The sequence below is a fragment of the Choloepus didactylus genome, chromosome 4, assembly GCF_015220235.1.
Source record: "Choloepus didactylus isolate mChoDid1 chromosome 4, mChoDid1.pri, whole genome shotgun sequence".
In the NCBI taxonomy this organism is placed as follows: domain Eukaryota; kingdom Metazoa; phylum Chordata; class Mammalia; order Pilosa; family Megalonychidae; genus Choloepus; species Choloepus didactylus.
In genome coordinates, this window is record NC_051310.1 from 8438124 (window position 1) to 8460900 (window position 22777).

Here is a 22777-nt window from a genome sequence, read left to right on the forward strand (position 1 = left end):
AATTTTGGATTTATGTTAAACATATATATAGTTCAGTCTATGGATGATTCCTGTCTTTGGATTCACATTTTGAGAATGGAATAATACTTGTTGGCAAAATGTAATAAAAAAAGTGTAACAAAAACTTTGGTGAGAAATAGGTCAATTGGAGATGTCTTCTTGCCTCAGGTGTTTAGAGTATGATTTTGCTTTGGTTGAAGTATCGTGAATTAAAATGCAAGTTTAGATACATATTCTGAAACCTTGTGGAAGTATGCCAAAGTCAGAGTCCCCACCGTGGCCTTCAAGGCTCTACTTATCTGTTGAACCCATGTCGCCACTCTGACTTCACCTCCTCCTACCTTCCTCCTTGCTCATGCTGTGTCAACCACATTGACATCCTTGCTTTTCTCCAGCTGCAAGGCATGTTCCTACCTTAGGATCTTTGCACAACTTTCCCCCTGCCTGGAGTAGCTCCTCCAGATACTCACATGGCTAACTCCCTCACCTCCTTCAAGTCTTTGCTCAGCTTTCACCTTCTTACTGAGACTGGCCATGACCATTCTATTTATCCCTACCCCCTGCCATCATGTACTTCCTCTCCTCTATCCCCCTTTACTTACTTTACTTTTGCTTTTAGGTAATTTATCTATTGTTTGTTTTTATTATCTGTCTCTTCTTGCTAGAATGTAAGTACCAAAAGAGCAGGATCTTTTGTTCTTTGAGGTACAGCAAGTACCTAGAACAGTACTTGGCACATAGTAAATTATCAGTAAATATTTGTTGAGCGAGTGAATGTATAAGTAACCCATGTCATTAGTCTTCTTCATAAATGCACATAATTCACAGTTAACCTTTATTTACCGCTGTATAAGCAGTAGATTTATGTAATTAGTATCTATAGGAATGGCATTTGAGATAATACCACTTAAAATGCTATTCCAGTTGTGTGTGTGTTGGGAGGAGGGATACTCCGTAGTCACCAAAACTATATTGGTTGTATTATTTTGCTTCAACTTAATTTCTATGTCTATTTTGCCTATTGCCTCTATGACATTTTCTTGAGATGTTAGCTTAAAGGAAGAAGCATACCAGTTAGTTACATTGTCAATATATGCCTCCATCTTGAATTTCTAATAATTTTATTTAACAGCATTTTTTTTTCATGTAGTTAATTCTCATATAATAAAATCTTTATTTTGGTGTAAGCTGTAAAAGGGTAGGTTTGCTTGTTTAACATGTTACAACCCTGTAAAACTGTTTATCAAAAAGTAGGACAAACTCCTTGAAAGAATGAGTGGTTATTAATTGTTGTATCACCGAAATTACCTAGTTCTGTGAGTGGCCCAAAAAGTAGAGTGAAAAGTGGGATGGTATTGTATTGTGAAAGCAAAAGGATGAGAATGTTTCAAGAAGGAGAGAAGGAACAGTAGTGTTGAGTGTTGCTGAATGGGCAAATGAAGTGATTCCAAATGTCAGTTGGATTTAATGACATGGAGGTCACTGGTGACCTTGGCAAGAGTTATTAGAGTGGAGTCACGAAGGTGGAATCCAGATGGAATGAGTTATGGAATGAGTGAGGAGAAGGGAAATGTTAGCAAGTAGAGACAATTGTTGAAAAATTTGACATTGAAAAGGAAAAGGAAGTTAGGATGTTTACAGAGGGGGGTTAATTGGGAGAGCCATGAGCATATTTTAAAGCTGATGGGAAGAATCTGGTTGAGGGACATGTTGAATATATGAGAAGATTTAATTAGTAGTGTAAGTTTCTTTAGAAGCAAGAGGGAGGTGTTGGAAAATGTGGGATACAATGCAAAGTTGAAGGTCTTCATGGTTGATAGGAGGAGGATAACTTCTTTAAATTAGGTTAGGAGAATAGGAAGATACAATGGATGCGGGGGGAGGGGGAGCTTGAAGTGGGTACAGATAGTTTGTAGGTTTGGGTCTTGGAAAGATTAAGGGAATTCTCACCTGAAGCTTCTGTTTTCCTTTCAAAATAGGAGATAAGGTCAGCTATTGAGAATTATGAGTTGGTGATGGCAGTTATAGTTTTGAGGAGAATAAATTGGATTTGACATAGTAATTGTAGAGAGGGAGAGAGTGAATTGATTGGAGAAATAGAAACTAATAGAATTGCTGGGCAATTGTGATAGCTAATCTCCAAAAATAGCCCCCAACAGTGTCTCCCTTTCCAGTACTCACATCCTGCTCCTCATATCATGAGGTGGAGTTTATCTCACCCCTCTTGAACCTGGGCTGACTTTATGACTTGCTTTGACCAATAGAATGTGTTTCAGAAGTAACCCTGTGCCAGTTTTGGCCCTAGCTTTTAAAAGGGTTTGTTGCTGCTATTTCTTCCGTCTTGTAAGAAGCCACCATGTAAGAAGTTTGAGTATTCTGAAATCCCTATGTCATGAGGGAGCCCAAGCTAGTTCCTAGGAGGAGGGAGAGAGAGAGAGAGAGAGAGAGCAAGCGCACGAGAGAGCAAGAGTGAGAACAAGAGCATGTAGAGAGTGAGCGAGCGAGTGCGCGTATGTGTGAGCGCCATGCCCTGCCAGCTCCCGCTTGCTCCAGCCATCCCTGCTGAGGTGCCAGACATGGGAGTGAAGAAGCCATCTCGGATAGTCCAGCCGTAGCAGACGCCTGTTAGAGCCGAGGAAGCGCCTAGCAATGCACAGCCTAGATTGCAGAATCTGGAGAACTAATACAATGCTATTATTATTTAATTAATTTCATTTAAAAAAATTCCAGAATTTACAGACACTCTATACCCGCTGAGCAACATCTCCAAATTGTTATTATTTTGAGTTTTTAGGTTTTGGGGGTAGTTCATTACATAACAATAGATAACTGAAATAGCATTGTTGAGGGAACATTTGAGGATGGTGATGATGGAGTTTTTAGTGGAACTATCGTGATCAGGTCTGTATTTTATCTTATGCTTCATCCTACATGTATGAGGAAGTGAGGCGACCTTTTAAAAAAAAAATCACCTCATCTATATATTCAGGAAATATTTATTGGGTATCTCTTATGGACTTGATTCTATAAACATGGTCCTTTTTAACCCCCTACTCCGGCATTCCCCATTTATTGGGGGAGTTCAGATAGTCATGTAGACACAGATAATCAGAAATTGGAATTGGCACAGCCACGTGGACATCACTGTGTTTTGTTCCTTGTCGTTCTGGTTGTCACAAGTTTGCTTTTTGAAGCAGGGGAAGTGTGGATAACTGGTTGATGGTCTTGGTGGCTTTAAGAGAAAAGCTGGAGGGTTGGGCAGTCCTCATCAACCAAATATTTATAGTGTGTTTAAGTGTGTTAGTCTCTATTGAGGCGCTAGCTGTGTGCAGTAAAAAGAAACAACCACCACCCAATCAAACAAAAACATCTTTTTTTTTTTTTTTTTTGGCTTAAGACAGTTTTAGTTGGGCATCTATTACTTGCAGCTTAAATCATCCTAACTGACATAGCCTATGAGATAGCCAGCTGTGTTAAGCAGAAAAGGAGTTTATTTTGAGGATATATTGGTTAGCTCACAGAATTGTTGTGAGTGCTGGTGAATTAGACTTGAGACTAAGTAGTCAGAAAATGTTCCCTAGAACATGCTACCAAACTGTTCTGGTGAGGAAGCTGCCCCTGCTTCCATCAAACACACGTGCTACATGTTCCTGCTGCCATTTCTGATTCTGGAACCCAATCTTGCAGCCATTTTACTGCATTGCCAGAAACCACCATCCATTTGTTCCAAGACAAATCCTACAGGGATGACATGATTAGTGGAACCTTGAACACTTGGCAGGATCCTATGTGCAAGGGGACCTGAAGAAGTGAATATTTGGTAATGGGAGGTGGTCTCTCCTTTCTCATGAAGACTTACAGTTTGAGAATTCTCTAAGCACAATAAGAGATTTAAGTTTCTGGGCTTTTAAAAGGAGTACAATTGGTTGATGTATATTAAGCATAAAGTCAGGTACTTAAAAACAATAGCTTCACCTTTTTGCTGTCTAATTTAACAAATTTATCAAATTCCTATTAGAAGTAAAGTGCTTATAAACTTATAGAGAATAAAATAAGTACACATACCGGTGATACAAAGTAGCATTTATTGCATATAGTAAGAGGTAAAAACAGTCTTGAAACTTCAGAGAGGTCATATCTGACTGAGGAGGAGATAGATCTTTGCTTATGGGAAATATTTCAATAAATACAGATTCAGGGAGGGAGTGGTGATGAGAAAATGCTTTACATTGCAGAGTGGAGGTAAGAATATGTTGATACTATGTTAATGGAATGGTTCAAAATTATCCTTGAATCAGTATGTCTATCTAGTAAAAAACATATCAGAGGAGTTTATGACTTTAAAGAAAATTTCATAAAAATATGTGACCCCCTAAACTAGCTTATGTGCATACCTATTTTAGGGAAAATTTATGACTAGTCACCAGTGTGTAAAAAGCTTTGTAAAGCATTGTAATTCCCCAGTTTGGGTATGATGAATTCAGGGAGCTCATTAAGTGTAAGTGGCAGTGTTGTGATTCATTCAGGCTTTTTTTTTCTTTTTTTCCTGTTCTTTTCAGTAGAAGATTAAAAAAAAAAAAAATTTCCAAATTTGAATCCAGGACTTGAGAAATGCCAGTTGTCTAAATACAGTACCATATTGTGATAAATATAGCTATTGAAAATTTTAAAATCTATTCACAAAACTTTATTTTAATATTCATAGCAGAACTTTTTTGGAATGTTATCTGAAAAAGAGAGGACCATTTTATCATCAGAGCTGACTATTAATTAGAGTATTGTTTCAGATATAAAAGTTGATCTGCCTCTGAAATTCTATTTGAATATGTATAGTTCCTAGTTGCTTTGTGTATTTAATAACTTTAGTACCATAATTACTCTGTTTACAATTAAATTTTGGTGAATATGCTAATATGGAATATACCAGTGAGTGATTTCAGCAAAGGGCAGTGTTGATTTGCATCTTGATGTGCTTTTCAATTGCATCTGCGTTTCATTTAATATCAGTGGGAAAATAAGTGGTCAGATTATGTAATGGATTTTATGATGATAAACTTTTCTTTTTCTTTGAAAACCTTGCAACCATAATAGTGGATTTGTGTTGAGCCAAGTGCACTGAAAGTATGCAGAAAGATTTAATTTAAGATCTGTGCCCTCCAATAAATTCTTTAATACAAACTTTAAAATGGGTGTGATTTCATTATTAGAAGAAACCTATGATGTACTTAAAGCAATTGTTTAATTCAAATTAGTATAGTAACTTCTTTAGAAAACTCACTAACTTACTGAGGCAAATACTTATGGTTATGTTATTTATTAAAATTTTTGAGCAGAACTTCTGGTTTCATAATTCCCCTTTCTTCTTTTCAGAAATAACCTAAAAGGCAACAAGGATATTGAAAAACACCGATTTCATATTCTATGAAACTAGGAGACTTCTGTAATCCTCAACCAAAAAATAAGAGGAAGGGCTACCAAATGCAGTGATGGTCAAATAGGAACCTTGGGAGGATACTGTAAGGGGTACGCTGAGCTGCAGATCTGAGACCCAGAACTCCGAGAAAGCTGGCAGAATAGTGTTCTCCAAAGTAAGTGGCATACTGTCGGGCAGAACCAGTACACCTTTGTGTGGAAGAACAGGAATGGTTGTTGGCAGAAAGGGGCACTAGGGAACTTTATGGTGTGTTGGAAATGTTCTGTATCTTAATCTGGGTAGTGATTGCACAAGCGTGTGTCTCTGTGTGTGTGTGTATAAATTTATCAGTCTATACAATTGTGAAAGTTATCAATTTATTTCTTCTCAACTGCAGATCTACCCTTTGCTCTGTTTTCGGCTACTAGAGCTAGACCCTGTAAACGCTTTTCCCTTTACCAGCACATTGTAGGATTTTGTCAGTAGAGGGTGAGAGAGGGACATGGCAAGGCATAGCAGGGGAAGGGGCTTCTCTTGCTGTTCCAGCATGCTTGGTTTTTTCCTCTCTCTTGAGGTATTGCTGCCGGCTGTGCTTAGTCTCCCATGAGTGGCTTTAGCACTGCATTGGCGGCTTCCTGTTCCCACCATCTCACCCACAGCCTGCCCAACAATGTATTCCTTTCTTAAGTACTCTCCCTTAGCTTTTGAGATGGTAACTGCTCCCTGCACTTACTGTTCCTATGTTCTTCAGAGTCCTCTTACCCTTTTAGTAGTTAACTACCTTTTGCTAATCAATAATTATTTATTATACTAAATTTTCCTGTTTAAATTACTTGAGTGTTTTCTATTTCCTGACTGGACCCTAATTGATAAACCACTTAGGATTTGTGGAATTTACTATGCTAATTTTACATTTTAAAAAAAAGATGAAAAAATCGTAAGTGTATGACTCGATTCACTTTTACAAAGTAAACATAAAGTTTAAACGTCACCCAGCTCCTCACAAACCTTCTTTGTGACTTCTTCCCTCCTCATCATTTCCACCCCCAAATGGTATCAGCTATTTGACTTTTATCACCATTGATTAGTTTCGTTTATTTTTGAACTTCATATAAGTGAATTCTGTCCTCTTTTGTGTCTGGCTTCTTTTGCTGTGTATACTGTTGTAAGGTTCATCTGTCTTGATATATTATATCCATTCTTCTGTTGGACATATGGGATTCCAGTTTTTGGCTATCGTGAATGAAGCTGCTGTTAACATTCTTGTATATGTTTTTGTACTTGTCTTTTGGTGCACATGCTTTCATTTTCCTTAGATATATACATAGAATTGGGATTGTTAGGCCAGTTAACAGCTTCTACCAAACAAATTTTCAAAATTGTTGAAACAGTATACAGTATCTGAGAATTCCAGTTGCTCCACATCCTTGCCAACACCTGGTATTGTCAGACTTTCACATTTGAAGTCTTCTAAACCGTTAGTCAATAGAGCATTCAAATGCTTTTTAAACTCTTCAGTTTATGGTAAAAGAAGATCAACTTCCAAGGTCTTTTTATGAAGTTGAACACAACATTGATACCAAAACAGTTAAATGCTGCAGGAAAGAAAAAACTGCAGACCAGTCTTATAAATTTTGTTCCTAATAAAATATTAGCAAATAGAATTCAGTAGCACATCAAAAAAAAAATCATAAACCACCACCAAACATACTTTTTTTCTAAGAATGTTTATGATATTAAATTGTGGTATATCAGCAGCATTTTTAAGTCTTCTTTTGTGTCTCTCAGCATTTTAAAAGGTGGATTGTTGACTAAGTGTTGGTTTATTTACCCACTGCTGTTAATCCACCCAGCAGAAGCACCCCCGAGCACTGACATGGTATCAGTTACCCAAGCTCCCCGCTGAGACTGTATGGGATAGTAGAAGGGAAGCCCCCAGATCTATTTCCTTGAGAGGCCACAGGAGTAAGGGAGTTAGTTTCATTTAGGGACATTTTAAAGAAGTATTTGGTGTCCAGTCGCCTTTTTTCCATCAGAGCAGTAGATTGTATTTCAGTGACTTCTTAACATTCCTATAGGGCAGATTTAGGGGTCTGGGAGTTTTTTTTTAAAGCAGTTTTACTGCAGTATATTCACATACCACACAGTCATCCAAAATGTACAATTATTTGTTCACAGTATCATCATATAGGTGTGCATTCATCACCACAATCAATTTTTAAACATTGACATCACTCCAAAAAAAAAAACCACCATAATAAGAATAAAAGTAAAAAAGAACACCCCAAATGTCCCATACCCCCATCCCCTATTATTCATTTACTTTTTGTCCCCATTTTTCTACTCATCTGTCCATACACTGGATGAAAGGAGTGTGAGCCACAAGGTTTTCACAGTCTGTGTGGGAGGTTTTAACCAGGCACAAAGTTAATATTCAAATATTTAGTTAATCTATTTTGCTTTATTTTATTTTATATTTTTTGCACAGGAACTGGTAATATGGGACTGACGTGGGAACAACTTCGTATGAATATTTTTTTGTACTTGGTTTACTTGGGTTTGTATGATGTTATTGTATGTAAGTTCCTTGAACATTGTAGATCTTCTTAAAGTGTATGAAGATGGAGGAAAAAAGAAACCAACTGGAAATACCATTTGTAATTAGCTGGATTCCTGCCTCAAATCTTATACCCAAATAAGTCTAAACATATCAGAATTTTCCCAGCAAAAAATGAAACCATAAAATAACGAAAGAAAACATGGGAGATATTTTTAAGAAATTTGATTTGGGGAAGTCTTTTTAAGGGTGACAAAATCCCAAAGTTTAGAGCCATCTCGACAGGTGAACTCGCTACCCTCCCCGCTACGTGGGACCCGACTCCCAGGGGTGTAAATCTTCCTGGCAATGCAGAATATGACTCCCGGGGATGAATGTGGACCCGGCAGTGTGGGAGTGAGAGTATCTTCTTGACCAAAAGGGGGATGCAAAATGAGACGAAATAGTTTCAGTGGCTGAGAGATTTCAAATGGAGTCGAGAGGTCACTGGTGGACATTCTTATGCACTATATAGATAACACCTCTTAGGTTTTAATGTATTGGAATAGCTAGAAGTAAATACCTTAAACTACCAAACTCCAACCCAGCAGTCTGGACTCCTGACAACAATTATATAATAATGTAGATTACAAGGGGTGACAGTGTGATTGTGAAAACCTTGTGGATCACACCCCCTTTATCTAGTGTATGGATGAGAAAAAAAATGGGGATAAAAACTGGGGGACAAGTGGGGTGGGATGGGGGGATGATTTGGGTGTTCTTTTTTTCACTTTCATTTTTTATTCTTGTTCTGGTTCTTTCTGATGTAAGGAAAATGTTCAGAGATAGATTGTGGTGATGAATGCATCTATGTTATCATACTGTGGACAGTGGATTGTATACCATGGATGATTGTATGGTGTGTGAATGTATTTCAATAAAACTGAATTTAATAAAAAAAAAAAAATCCCAAAGTTTAAAATTTACAGTATCAGGACAGATAAATGAGGAAAACTGTTTGCCATTAGGACTAATTTCTTTAATAAAGAATATATAAAGAATGCTTATAAATAAAAAAGCAAAACACTAATAATCCCAAGGAAAAACGGGCAAAGGTTACCAGCTGACAGTCCATAGGAAATGAAGTCCAGATTTTCCTAGATATTTTCTCCCTTGCTATCTCCTTCCCTCCCTCCCTTGCCCTCTTCTCGTCTTTTCTCTTTCCCTCCCTCCTGTTCCTTTTCCCGCTTCCTGCCCTTACTCTGTCTTTTGTGACTGGACAAGCTCATTAAGTATATAAGGATTTCCAGGTTTGATCCCTTAGTGATTGTTATTTATAGGAGCACTGTTTTTTTTTTTTTTTTTTTTTTTTTCATGTTTAGTATTGTGAAATGTTACACAGTACAGAAAACCTTATCAAGCAAATAATAAAAGGTGATGACAATTGTAACCACCACATACATTAAGAAGAACTTTGCCAGGGATAAGTCGCCTAATCACAACTTTCTAATGTTTTCCCTAAGTAACTTCTTTTATGGTAATAATTTCCTTGCTTTTCTTTACAGTTTTATCATTCAAGTTTGTGTTCCTAAACACTGTAGTTTAGACTTGACTAATTTTGTTTTTTTAGATATGTTGCTTTACGCCTTTTTAAATCTAGTTTTCTTCTCCCCCGTGACTTCTTTTTTGTCTTTATTTGTTGAAGAAATGGGATTATATGTCCTATAGAGTTTCTCACAGTCAGGATTTTGCTGATTGCATTCCTGTGTTATAATTTAACATGTTCTTCTGTCCTCTGCATATGCTCTGAAGTGGTAGGCTTGACCAGATTCAGATTCTGATTATTTTTTGGCAAGAGTACTTCATGGGTAGTGGTGTGTTCTTTTATTAGGAGGCCTATAATTTCTGAATGTCTGTCATATTTTGATGTTAGTACCTATCAATGTTCAGTACTTGGATCCATTAATTCATTATGGGTTGGAAATGGTGAGAATCTAAAGCCTTTCTTCTTCATTTATTAGCTGCAATATTTATATAAGGATAAATTTCTTATTCTATTTGGTTACCTAGTGATACAATTCATATAGGAAAGAAAAGGCTTAATGCTTGATTCTTTCCTTTTATTTATCACTTTACAAAATTGAATAGTTTCCTTTTATTCTCCAAAGGTGACCATTTAGGTTTTCTTCCCTTACTATTTTGGACTTTTGGGTTTACACATTTCATGTGTTTTAATCCATTGTGGTTATTATCTTTATTGATGTTCAGATTATCCCATCTTGGTCAGTGGGAGTATCTTCCAAACTAACTCCTTAGACCTTTTGATATGACCCTGGTAATTTTTGATAGCTTCCTTGCTGTCTAGTATGACAAAGTATTTGAAGCTCATCTTGCATATTTGTAGCACCAGACTTGGAATTAGCTATTTCTTTAAGTACTTCAAGAATACACTATGTGGGCTAGGGATGCTCAGTTGCTGCTGGGTTGGTTATTGTTTCTAACCTTTTTTGTGAATGGGGCTAGGAAATACAAAGGTATGAGTGTATGTATGTTGTGTATGCCTTTATAAAAGATAAACTGTCTCCTCAGTTCAAAATGGAATTTCCAAATACTGACTGCATTTTTAACCTCTTCTCCTCTATCTTTCATCTGTATCCCTTTTCTCCCACATTTAATCCTGATTTTTAAGGACACAAGAAGTTGGTAGAATTATAATATCACGTAATTACTCATCTGCATTATTCTTCATTTATGTCACGTAGTAGCCTCAGGTAATAGTACCAATACTATCACCAATAATATAATTACTGAAAAGTTGCTTTTTTTTTCCTTCATATTCTTCCATTTTTTATAGTGACACCTAGCTACGCATTGTCAGAACATATAGCCATTATATACACTATCCTCTTCTTTATAACCCTCCTTTGATCTCAGTTCTACAAGTAAATATGTTTACTGCTTACCAAAAGAAAACATGGGAGATAAATCAAGATTGAAGATATCTTAAGTGTATGATATAAATTTTATATAAGATAAATAGTAAGGTATTTGATATAAGAACTACCAGGTCTTATAATGTTTCATCTCTAGTATTTTGTATATCTGAAGCTTGTTCCCTAGTAGATTGTTATTCTACTTTTCCATGTTGATAACACTTAGTAGTCTTTTTACTTTATTTTGTTCAGCTAGGTATAAAATCTTTGGCTCATGTCTTCTTTCCTTGAGTTACTTTTTTTTTTCTGATATAAAGGTATCACTGTCAAAATGTGATGATAATCTGATTTTCTATTTCTTATAAGACATCTGGTGGTTTTTATTTTTGTTTGCTTTTTTGTTTTTGCCTGGATGCTCAATGAATATCTTCTTACACTATTAATGTTTAGTAACTTTACTAGATTATGTCTTGGTATTTATTGGTCATTCTGGGTTGATTTTGTCATGTATGTGGTGTGACTTCACTATGTAGTTTCACATCGTTTTTTTTTTTCCCCCTTGAATTAAAGCTTTTTAAAAAATTCTGTTCCCTTGCTTTGATTTCCTTGGTTATATATATCCTGGCTTTTCTTTCCCCATCTTCTAAATTTATGATTTTCACTTGAAATATTTTTTTTGTCCATTTTTATTTAAAATTCTTTTTCCTTTTTCACTTTTGGTTTCTCTTAAGTTTTTTTTTTTCTTTAGTTTATTCAGCCTTATGTTCTTTTTAGCTTAGTCTCCAGTTTTGAAATGATTTTGCCTTTTATTTCAAGTTCTTCAATCACCTGATTTTAGAAGTTTTCTAATTCTGATTCATGTTGGCTTTTTATATTTTATATTTTTTAAAAATATCTTTTACTTTGTTTTGAAATATTAGGTTATAGTTCTCAACTTTGGGAGGCATGATTTTCTTATGTACTTTTCTTTTAGGAATGTTTTCTCTTCTTTTTATATATCCAGTATTTGTATGAGACTAGGCCTTTATCCTTTTCTGTTGCTGAGTTGTATGTGCAGCTAGTTTTCCTTTATGTGCAGTTAGTTTTAGGTGATGTTGTTCAGGTAGACTTTATAACTTCATTCTCTGGACTCCCTCTTCATTTGTTTTTGCGTAGTGTTCTAAAATGTGAAAGCTAGCTTACATATCCATTTTTATTTGGACCTTCTTTTTCCTTCGTTTGTATTATCCTTGTGATGATCAATTTGGAATCCTTCCCAGCAGTTTCTCTTCTGTGAGGCTTTGTCCTGGGACAAAAGTCCTGGGAGGGGACTTTGGCTGTTTAGTTTTGAGAGTCAAGGAACCCGTATGCTTCAGCCTCTCCAGGCTTTAACATGGACCCCTTGACCGTACCCAACATGGGGTGTTGAATCCCTCTTAGTTTCAGCTCCCATTCTCACATTGCCTTCTTTGCTTTTTAATAAATACTTCTTGTTAATTTTGGGGATCTCCGGTTCGTCACGTCAGAGGCACTTCTGCCTGCATCTTCCTTTTCAGTTGCTGATCTCACTTAGGTCTTGTAGCTGTCTGTGGTTTGTCTTCAACATGCAAATTTTGGGGTTTGTGGAGATAGGGATATCCCTCTAATTTTATTGGCCCTCTAATTTTATTGTAGATGTTATCCATGGGTTTTGAGTTTTGATCTCCAGTTGCCCTGTTTTTATGGGAAATTCAGGGAGATTGAAAAACTATACTGCTGCCTCCACTATCTTCAAGAGTTAACCTTTAGGAGCAGTGACTTGTAAAAGTTTTGGTAGCCTGACAGGGATGACTACCATTCTATGGGACTGTTTTTAAGAAAGAAAGAAAGCTGGTCCAAGCTTTAATTAATTATTATAGTTAGTTTCAATCTATTGGCTAAAGGGATAAAACTAAAAATAAAGGCAAACAGCTTAAGTTGGAGGAAAGACACTTTGTATTGAGTAGAATTTATATTAACTAGAAGCTGAGATAGAATATTTTACTTAAAATATAGTATTTTTGTATTTTCTTTATCCAGAAAAGTATAAAAGGTGGTGTAGTCACTACTTTGAATTACAAAAAAAGATAAACTTTTATTTTCTTTAAAACTCATTTTAAACTGTCTTGACTGCTATGAAAATAATCAAATAGAAAATCACTCCTTGGTGGTTTGATAAATTGGGTAAAATTTATAAAGCATCTATTTTAGTATTTGAAAGTGCTGTGTGTTGGTCTCATGACATATTTTTCATGCTTTGAGGCGGGACTATTCTGAAATTGTATTCAGCAGGATTTTATAATTAAAAGTATATTAATTGATTTATTTGATATGAAAAAGTAACAGGGGCACATTCATTTATTTTGAAGATGTTTTTGTTAACTTGGAGAAGATTTATACAATGAAGATGTAGCAGTATTGTTCTGTAGGAAAAAAAAACATCTCCAATAAATAAATAAAGAGCATTGTATAGCTTATATACATGGAGTGATGATGGGTATTTGCTAAAAAATTCCATTCTAATTTAGTGTGTTTTTTAGCATATCTAAGTTAAGAACCCAACTACATATATAATGTAAACTGTCACCTTTTAACAGACTTCTATCTTAATAGCCATTTTAAGTATCACAGGCTACCTTATACCTCTTATCACCCTCCTTTCTTTACTGTGTTTCTAGGGAACGTTTTTAGGGAACTTTAGAATCCTAAAAAGTATTTGTTTTAAATCATTTTCAATTTCCCTTTGTATTTAATTGTCTTGTGTTTTCATTTTCTCTGTAATATATACTTATCACATAAGTATTGATGTTTATAAACTCTTCATTGCATTACTATACAGTTTATGTAGACATGCTAATTGGATTTGGATGCACATTTTCCCCCCTTTTTTTTTTTTTGGTTAAGTAGCATTTTTAATAATAGATGCTATTATACAACTTAAAACTAAATATTTTCTTGAAAGTCACTGCATAGATCATTTTACTTATTTCCTCCAAAGGTGAGAGCTTATTTCCTCTACAACTGAGAGCTAATCAGATAGGATTTGAGCTATTATGAGTCAGAATTAACAGGTATCCTTTATTTAAATTTTGGAGTAAGTAGGAATTTAGATAACACCTCTGTTTGCACAGAAACTTTCCTCTGGGAGAAATGTGTTGAACACTTCCAGGATTATAATTCTGAGTGTTGTTTTGTTTTATATTATAGTAAAAATGCCTCGTGTAAAAGCAGCACAAGCTGGTAAACAGGGTCCTGTAAAAAGACATCTTGCAGAACAGTTTGCAGTTGGGGAGATAATAACTGACATGACAAAAAAGGAATGGAAACTAGGATTTCCCATTGGTCAAGGTGGCTTTGGTTGTATATATCTTGGTAAGTATATGACTACTTTTAACTGTTAATCCAATGATTTATATGCCTTCTATTCAAAATGGTTTCTTAATTATGAGCTATTACATGATGTTCTTAATAGTCTACAGTCAATTTAATATTGAATGATTAGGCAAAAATTTGTCTTTGATCAAGGAGGGAAATAGTAGATTGCTATGTTAATCACAGTAGGAAAAAAGGATAAAATACCTGTAATGTCCAGTGAGCATTATGACTTCAGATTTTAAAATATTCCATGTAATCTTAATCACTATTGAGACCCCCAAAAAGCCATGTATCTCATTCCTCCTCTGCCTCCACCCAGTTCATATTTAGTCCCTCTGTGTTTATGTAGTTTGGGGGTTTTTAGATCTTTTACAGGTATGGATTTTTATTCCTTATGTAACCCTAATACTCATCATAGTGGACATTGGAGAATGACCTAGAAACTACATATTAGGCCTGACTAAATGTGCTATGAATTAGGATATTTTTTCTGAAATTTTTGGGAATCACATTGTAGAACACTGAGGTTCTGCAGGTTTCAAACTAAATTATTTAAAAAGCATTTTACTTATTACTTGTAAAGTCTGCTTCACTGAGAATGTTGATAGTGTTGCAATGCAGTTTATGTTTGCTTTTGATATTTCTCTCTAACATTTCCATTCTTCTTATTTCACCTAATCCTGATTTATTTATTTATTTATTTGGTGCCATGGAGGTCTTTACATTTTTGTTTTTAACAGTGGGACCATTGTTTTTCCCCAAGCAGCATCCTGCTCAGAATACTAATATTAGAGCATAGATTTTTAGATTATTACTAATATTGTAACATCTCCTGGGAACTTGTTAGGACTGCAGATTCTTGGGCCCCAATCTAGATTTACTGAATCAGAAACTCCAAGGAAGAGGGTCCAGTGACATGTTTTTACAAGGCCTCCAGGATTCTGATGTATGTTGAAGTTTGAAAACCATTGACAGATAAAAAGAGTTGCTGCTTTTACTCAGGAAGGGTCCCACTTAGCTGCCTACAGAGCCAGTGGGCTGCACTTGGTCAGCGGCACTCTCCATTGGTACCCTCCTGAAACATAGCTTAAAGACCCCTGCTTTATACTTTTTGTAAATATGACTCCTGTAGGTCAGCGGCACATACCTTTAGGATATATGTGCTGATTTTCTGGTTTTGTTCAGAGCCAAACTCATTCCAGTGACCTAGGCTTTATCTGACTTAAGGTGAAGATCCTTATAAACTATAAAAAAGTAGTATATTTTTCTTGACCTTGAGATTTAGAGGAGTTGGTAGATTTTTGTATAAGTTGTCTCTATTGCAGGATGTGTGGATTTAAGACTCCCAACATTAGGAACGGAAACTTCCTCTTTCCAGTTGCTTAGGCCCAAATCCTGGAGTCATCCTGAGCTCCATTTTTCCTGCTCAGCCTCTGTCTCTAATCCATTAGCAAATCCTGTTGACTCTTATTTGAAAATATGTCCACAGTCTGCTCACTTCCCACCACCTTGTCTGCCTATTTCCCACCACCTTGTCTGTTACTACTCTGGTTCACGCCTTCACAGTCTCTGCTTGGATATTGCAATAGTTGCCTCACTGACCCCTCTGCTTCTGCCCTTGTCTTTCACCTCCATTCCCACAAAGCAGCCAGAAGATTTTTTACAAGTAAAAATGTGGTCTTGTCAGTCCTCTGCTTGCAGTCTTCTGATGGCTCCCTAGCTCATTGAAGTAAAAACCAAAGCCATAAATTATGTCCCCTATTAAGCCCATTGTATGTGTGCCCTGCTGCTTTTCTCATCTGTCTCCTATTACCTTCCGCCTCACTTACTCTCCTCCAGACATTTTGGCCTCCTGGCTTTCCCCAAATTTGTCAAACATGCTCCCACATCAGGGCTTCTGTACTCGTCTGCCTGGAATATTTTTTACCTGGAGAATTCCATGACTTACTCCCTCATTGCCTTCCAACCACTGCTTAAATGACACTCTATCAGCATGGTTTGTTCTTACTGTGTTGGAACATTGCCTACCTTCCTTTCCTGCTTGAGTTGTTTGGTTGTTGCCTGCATCCTGCCGCTGGAATGTTAGCTTCATGAAAATAGGGATTGTTTTTTTTTCCTGTCCACTGCTAAATCCTCATTTCCTAGAAAAACAAGAAGTACTTGGTAAATATTTGTTTAATGAATATAATCAACCTTATATTCCGAACTCAGTATTCCAGGGCAACTGTGCCTCTTTATTGGCATGAAGAAAATGGCAGCACCATTAAAATTATTCAGGATGGCAGTTCATAGTTCCCCTACCAATATCCTAAACTTTTGATCTAGATGAGTTTTTTGCCCAAACTGGTGCCTTTTGGAACTTTAGCTCCCTCTTTTCTTACCTTCTAGCTGTTCCTTTCTAAAAGGATACCATAGTTTGATAACGTATAGAAATTATATGAGTTATTGTCTTTCTTGCAAATTCACAACTTTTTATTTTTAATTAAAGAACTCTTTACTTCTATTTAACTCAAGTTTCCCATATTAAATTGATGGTTGAATTGAAGATACTATCAATGATAAGATGTATTCCAATTTCAGACATGTTTATCCTTGGAAAAGAAAAGTCTTAAAATTGATGAAAATTGGTGAAATAAACTGTAATGATATCCTGAAATACATATTTGGGAGCTGAATTTTATTCTGTCACAGGGTTACAGATATACAGACCTTAATATTAATATAAAGTTGGTAATAGGCTATTTATAATAATGTTACTTCTTGTTCTGACATTAAATATTTCACTTTTTTTAAACAGCTGATACAAATTCTTCAAAATCCGTTAGCAGTGATGCACCCTGTGTTGTAAAAGTGGTAAGGAAATATTTTGGTTAATCTTTTTCTTTTCTATTGCTTTAGTGTAGCATTTATTTTGTAAAGCAGCTTTTTTTGATAAATAGAACTAATTAAATCATGAAGTATTGCATTTTTAATAATGTTTGATACATATCTAATGAAACCAAAAAGTAGCTTTTTAATTTTAAGTAACTGGAGTTCAAAGAGTCCTTCTCCTCTTTTTTTTTTTCCATGTAATCACATGTATCTGAACTTCATTCCTTTTTTTTGTTTTGTTTTGTTTTTTTTTTAATTTCATTTATTTATTTATTTATTTATTTTAATCTTCATTTTATTGTGATATATTCACATACCACGCAGTCATACAAAACAAATCGTACTTTCGATTGTTCACAGTACCATTACATTGTTGTACATTCATCACCTAAATCAATCCCTGACACCTTCATTAGCACACACACAAAAATAACAAGAATAATAATTAGAGTGAAAAAGAGCAATTGAAGTAAAAAAGAACACTGGGTACCTTTGTCTGTTTGTTTCCTTCCCCTATTTTTCTACTCATCCATCCATAAACTAGACAAAGTGGAGTGTGGTCCTTATGGCTTTCCCAATCCCATTGTCACCCCTCATAAGCTACATTTTTATACAACTGTGTTCGAGATTCATGGGTTCTGGGTTGTAGTTTGATAGTTTCAGGTATCCACCACCAGCTACCCCAATTCCTTAGAACCTAAAAAGGGTTGTCTAAAGTGTGTGTAAGAGTGCCCACCAGAGTGACTTCTCGGCTCCTTTTGGAATCTCTCTGCTACTGAAGCTTATTTCATTTCCATTCACATCCCCCTTTTGGTCAAGAAGATGTTCTCCGTCCCACGATGCCGGGTCTACATTCCTCCCCAGGAGTCATATTCCTCTTTGCCAGGGAGATTCACTCCCCTGGGTATCTGATCCCACATAGGGGGGAGGGCAGTGATTTCACCTTTCAAGTTGGCTTAGCCGGAGAGAGAGGGCCACATCTGAGCAACAAAGAGGCATTCGGGAGGAGGCTCTTAGGCACAATTATAGGGAGGCCTAGCCTCTCCTTTGCAGCAACCGTCTTCCCAAGGGTAAAACCTATGGTAGAGGGCTCAACCCATCAAACCAGCAGTCCCCTATGTCTGTGGTCATGTTAGCAACCATGGAGGTGGGGTAGGCCAATACCCCTGCATTCTCCACAGGCTCCTCAAGGGGGCACTACATCTTTTTTTCCTTGTTTTTTTTTTTTTTTTTTAACTTTCCCTTCTTTTTTAAATCAACTGTATGAAAAAAAGTTAAAAAGAAAACAAACATACAATAAAAGAACATTTTAAAGAGACCATAACAAGGGAGTAAGAAAAAGACAACTAACCTAAGATAACTGCTTAACTTCCAACATGTTCCTACTTTACCCCAAGAAAGTTACCTAATATAGCAACATTTCTGTGAACTTGTGCCTACTATATCCATCAGAAATTAACAGACCATAGTCATTCCTGGGCATCCCCAGAACGTTAAATAGCTTATCTGTACTTCTTGGATTATTGTTCCCCCTTCCTTAATTGCTCTCTATTGCTAGTTCCCCTACATTCTACATTATAAACCATTTGTTTTACATTTTTCAAAGTTCACATTAATGGTAGCATATAATATTTCTTTTTTTGTGCCTGGCTTATTTTGCTCAGCATTATGTCTTCAGGGTTCATCCATGTTGTCATATGTTTCACCAGATCGTTCCTTCTTACTGCCGCGTAGTATTCCATCGTGTGTATATACCACATTTTATTTATCCACTCATCTGTTGAAGGACATTTGGGTTGTTTCCATCTCTTGGCAATTGTGAATAATGCTGCTATGAACATTGGTGTGCAGATATCTGTCCGTGTCACTGCTTTCCGATCTTCTGGGTATATACCGAGAAGTGCAATCACTGGATAGAACGGTAGCTCTATATCTAGTTTTCTAAGGAACTGCCAGACTGACTTCCAGAGTGGCTGAACCATTATACAGTCCCACCAACAATGAATAAGAGTTCCAATTTCTCCACATCCCCTCCAGCATTTGTAGTTTCCTGTTTGTTTAATGGCAGCCATTCTAATCGGTGTTAGATGGTATCTCGTTGTGGTCTTAATTTGCATGTCTCTAATAGCTAGTGAAGCTGAACATTTTTTCATGTGTGTCTTGGCCATCTGTATTTTCTCTTCAGAGAACTGTCTTTTCATATCTTTTGCCCATTTTATAATTGGGCTGTCTGTACTATTGTCATTGAGTTGTAGGATTTCTTTATATATGCAAGATATCAGTCTTTTGTCAGATACATGGTTTCCAAAAATTTTTTCCCATTGAGTTGGCTGCCTCTTTACCTTTTTGAGAAATTCCTTTGAGGTGCAGAAACTTCTAAGCTTGAGGCGTTCCCATTTATCTATTTTTTCTTTTGTTGCTTGTGCTTTGGGTGTAAAGTCTAGGAAGTGGCCGCCTAATACAAGGTCTTGAAGATGTTTTCCTACATTATCTTCTCGGAGTTTTATGGTACTTTCTTTTATATTGAGATCTTTGGTCCATTTTGAGTTAATTTTTGTGTAGGGGGTGAGGTAGGGGTCCTCTTTCATTCTTTTGGATATGGATATCCAACTCTCCCAGCCCCATTTGTTGAAAAGACCATTATGACTCAGTTCAGTGACTTTGGGGGCCTTATCAAAGATCAGTTGGCCATAGATCTGAGGGTCTATCTCTGAATTCTCAATTCGATTCCATTGATCTATATGTCTATCTTTGTGCCAGTACCATGCTGTTTTGGCAACTGTGGCTTTATAATAAGCTTCAAAGTCAGAGAGTATAAGTCCTCCCACTTCGTTTTTCTTTTTTAGAGTGTCTTTAGCAATTCAAGGCATCTTCCCTTTCCAAATAAATTTGATAACTAGCTTTTCCAAGTCTGCAAAGTAGGTTGTTGGAATTTTGATTGGGATTGCATTGAATCTGTAGATGAGTTTGGGTAGAATTGACATCTTAATGACATTTAGTCTTCCTATCCATGAACATGGAATATTTTTCCATCTTTTAAGGTCCCCTTCTATTTCTTTTAGTAGAGTTATGTAGTTTTCTTTGTATAGGTCTTTTACATCTTTGGTTAAGTTTATTCCTAGGTACTTTATTTTTTTAGTTGCTATTGAAAATGGTATCTTTTTCTTGAGTGTCTCTTCAGTTTGTTCATTTCTAGCATATAGAAACATTACTGACTTACGTGCATTAATCTTGTATCCCGCTACTTTGCTAAATTTGTTTATTAGCTCTAGTAGCTGTATCGTCGATTTCTCAGGGTTTTCTAGATATAAGATCATATCATCTGCAAACAATGACAGTTTTACTTCTTCTTTTCCAATTTAGATGCCTTTTATTTCTTTGTCTTGCCGGATTGCCCTGGCTAGCACTTCCAGCACAATATTGAATAACAGTGGTGACAGCGGGCATCCTTGTCTTGTTCCTGATCGTAGAGGGAAGGCTTTCAGTCTCTCACCATTGAGTACTATGCTGGCTGTGGGTTTTTCATATATGCTCTTTATCATGTTGAGGAAGTTTCCTTCAATTCCTACCTTTTGAAGTGTTTTTATCAAAAAGGGATGTTGGATTTTGTCAAATGCTTTTTCAGCATCTATTGAGATGATCAATTGATTTTTCCCTTTTGACTTGTTAATGTGTTATAATACATTGATTGATTTTCTTATGTTGAACCATCCTTGCATGCCTGGAATGAACCCCACTTGGTCATGGTGTATGATTTTTTTAATGTGTCTTTGGATTCGATTTGCAAGTATTTTGTTGAGGATTTTTGCATCTATATTCATTAGGGAGATTGGCCGGTAGTTTTCCTTTTTTGTAGCATCTTTGCCTGGTTTTGGTATTAGATTGATGTTAGCTTCATAAAATGAGTTAGGTAGTGTTCCATTTTCTTCAATTTTCTGAAAGAGTTTGAGTAAGATTGGTGTCAGTTCTTTCTGGAAAGTTTGGTAGAATTCCCCTGTGACGCCATCTGGCCCTGGGCATTTATTTGTGGGAAGATTTTTGATGACTGATTGGATCTCTTTGCTTGTGATGGGTTGGTTGAGGTCTTCTATTTCTTCTCTGGTCAGTCTAGGTTGTTCATATGTTTCCAGGAAATTGTCCATTTCCTCTACATTATCCTGTTTGTTGCCATACAGTTGTTGATAGTATCCTCTTATAATTTTTTTAATTTCTTCAGGATCTGCAGTTATGTCACCTTTTTCATTCATTATTTTGTTTATATGGGTCTTCTCTCTTTTTGATTTTGTCAGTGTAGCTAGGGGCTTGTCAATCTTGTTGATCTTCTCAAAGAACCAACTTTTGGTGATATTTATCCTCTCTATTGTTTTTTTGTTCTCTATGTAATTTATTTCTGCTTTAATCCTTGTTATTTCTTTTCTTGTACTTGGTTTAGGATTGGTTTGCTGTTCATTTTCTAGCTTCTTCAGTTGATCCATTAGTTCTTTGATTTTGGCTCTTTCTTCCTTTTTAATATATGCGTTTAGTGCTATAAATTTCCCCCTTAGCACTGCTTTTGCTGCATCCCATAGGTTTTGGTATGTTGTGTTCTCATTTTCATTCGTCTCTATATATTTAGCAATTTCTCTTGCTATTTCTTCTTTAACCCCCTGATTGTTTAGGAGTGTGTTGTTTAACCTCCAGGTATTTGTGAATTTTCTAAGTCTCTGATGGTTATTGACTTCTTTTTTTTTTTTTTTTTTTTTTTTTCATTTTATTGAGATATATTCACATACCACACAGTCATACAAAACAAATCGTACTTTCGATTGTTTACAATACCATTACATAGTTGTACATTCATCACCTAAATCAATCCCTGACACCTTCATTAGCACACACACAAAAATAACAAGAATAATAGAGTGAAAAAGAGCAATTGAAGTAAAAAAGAACGCTGGGTACCTTTGTATGTTTGTTTCCTTCCCCTATTTTTCTACTCATCCATCCATAAACTAGACAAAGTGGAGTGTGCTCCTTATGGCTTTCTCAATCCCATTGTCACCCCTCATAAGCTACATTTTTATACAATTGTCTTCGAGATTCATGGGTTCTGGGTTGTAGTTTGATAGTTTCAGGTATCCACCATCAGCTACCCCAATTCTTTAGAACCTAAAAAGGGTTGTCTAAAGTGTGCGTAAGAGTGCCCTCCAGAGTGACCTCTCGGCTCGTTTTGGAATCTCTCTGCCACTGAAGCTTATTTCATTTCCTTTCACATCCCCCTTTTGGTCAAGAAGATGTTCTCCGTCCCACGATGCCGGGTCTACATTCCTCCCCGGGAGTCATATTCTACGTTGCCAGGGAGATTCACTCCCCTGAGTGTCTGATCCCACGTAGGGGGGAGGGCAGTGATTTCACCTTTCAAGTTGGCTTAGCCAGAGAGAGAGGGCCACATCTGAGCAACAAAGAGGCATTCAGGAGGAGACTCTTAGGCACAAATATAGGGAGGCCTAGCCTCTCCTTTGCAGCAACCTTCTTCCCAAGGGTAAAACCTGTGGTAGAGGGCTCAACCCATCAAACCACCAGTCCCCTATGTCTGTGGTCATGTTAGCAACCATCGAGGTGGGGTAGGCAAATACCTCTGCATTCTCCACAGGCTCCTCAAGGGGGCACTAC

General features: G+C 36.4%; 1 protein-coding gene across 7 annotated transcripts in view; it reads left to right on the forward strand.

The window, feature by feature from the left end:
* The window catches only part of VRK1 (VRK serine/threonine kinase 1), a 138649-nt gene that overhangs the window by 57194 nt on the left and 58678 nt on the right, over positions 1–22777 (forward strand). For 5 of the 7 annotated variants that reach the window (XM_037831922.1, XM_037831921.1, XM_037831926.1 and 2 more), the window contains exons 2-4: positions 5371–5588; positions 14087–14251; positions 17052–17107. In XM_037831922.1, the coding sequence (XP_037687850.1) occupies positions 14092–14251; positions 17052–17107 (216 nt within the window). In that variant the 5' untranslated portion in view covers positions 5371–5588; positions 14087–14091. The remainder of the gene's footprint in view (positions 1–5370; positions 5589–14086; positions 14252–17051; positions 17108–22777) is intronic. The other 2 variants (XM_037831923.1, XM_037831924.1) reach the window with 1 other exon arrangement.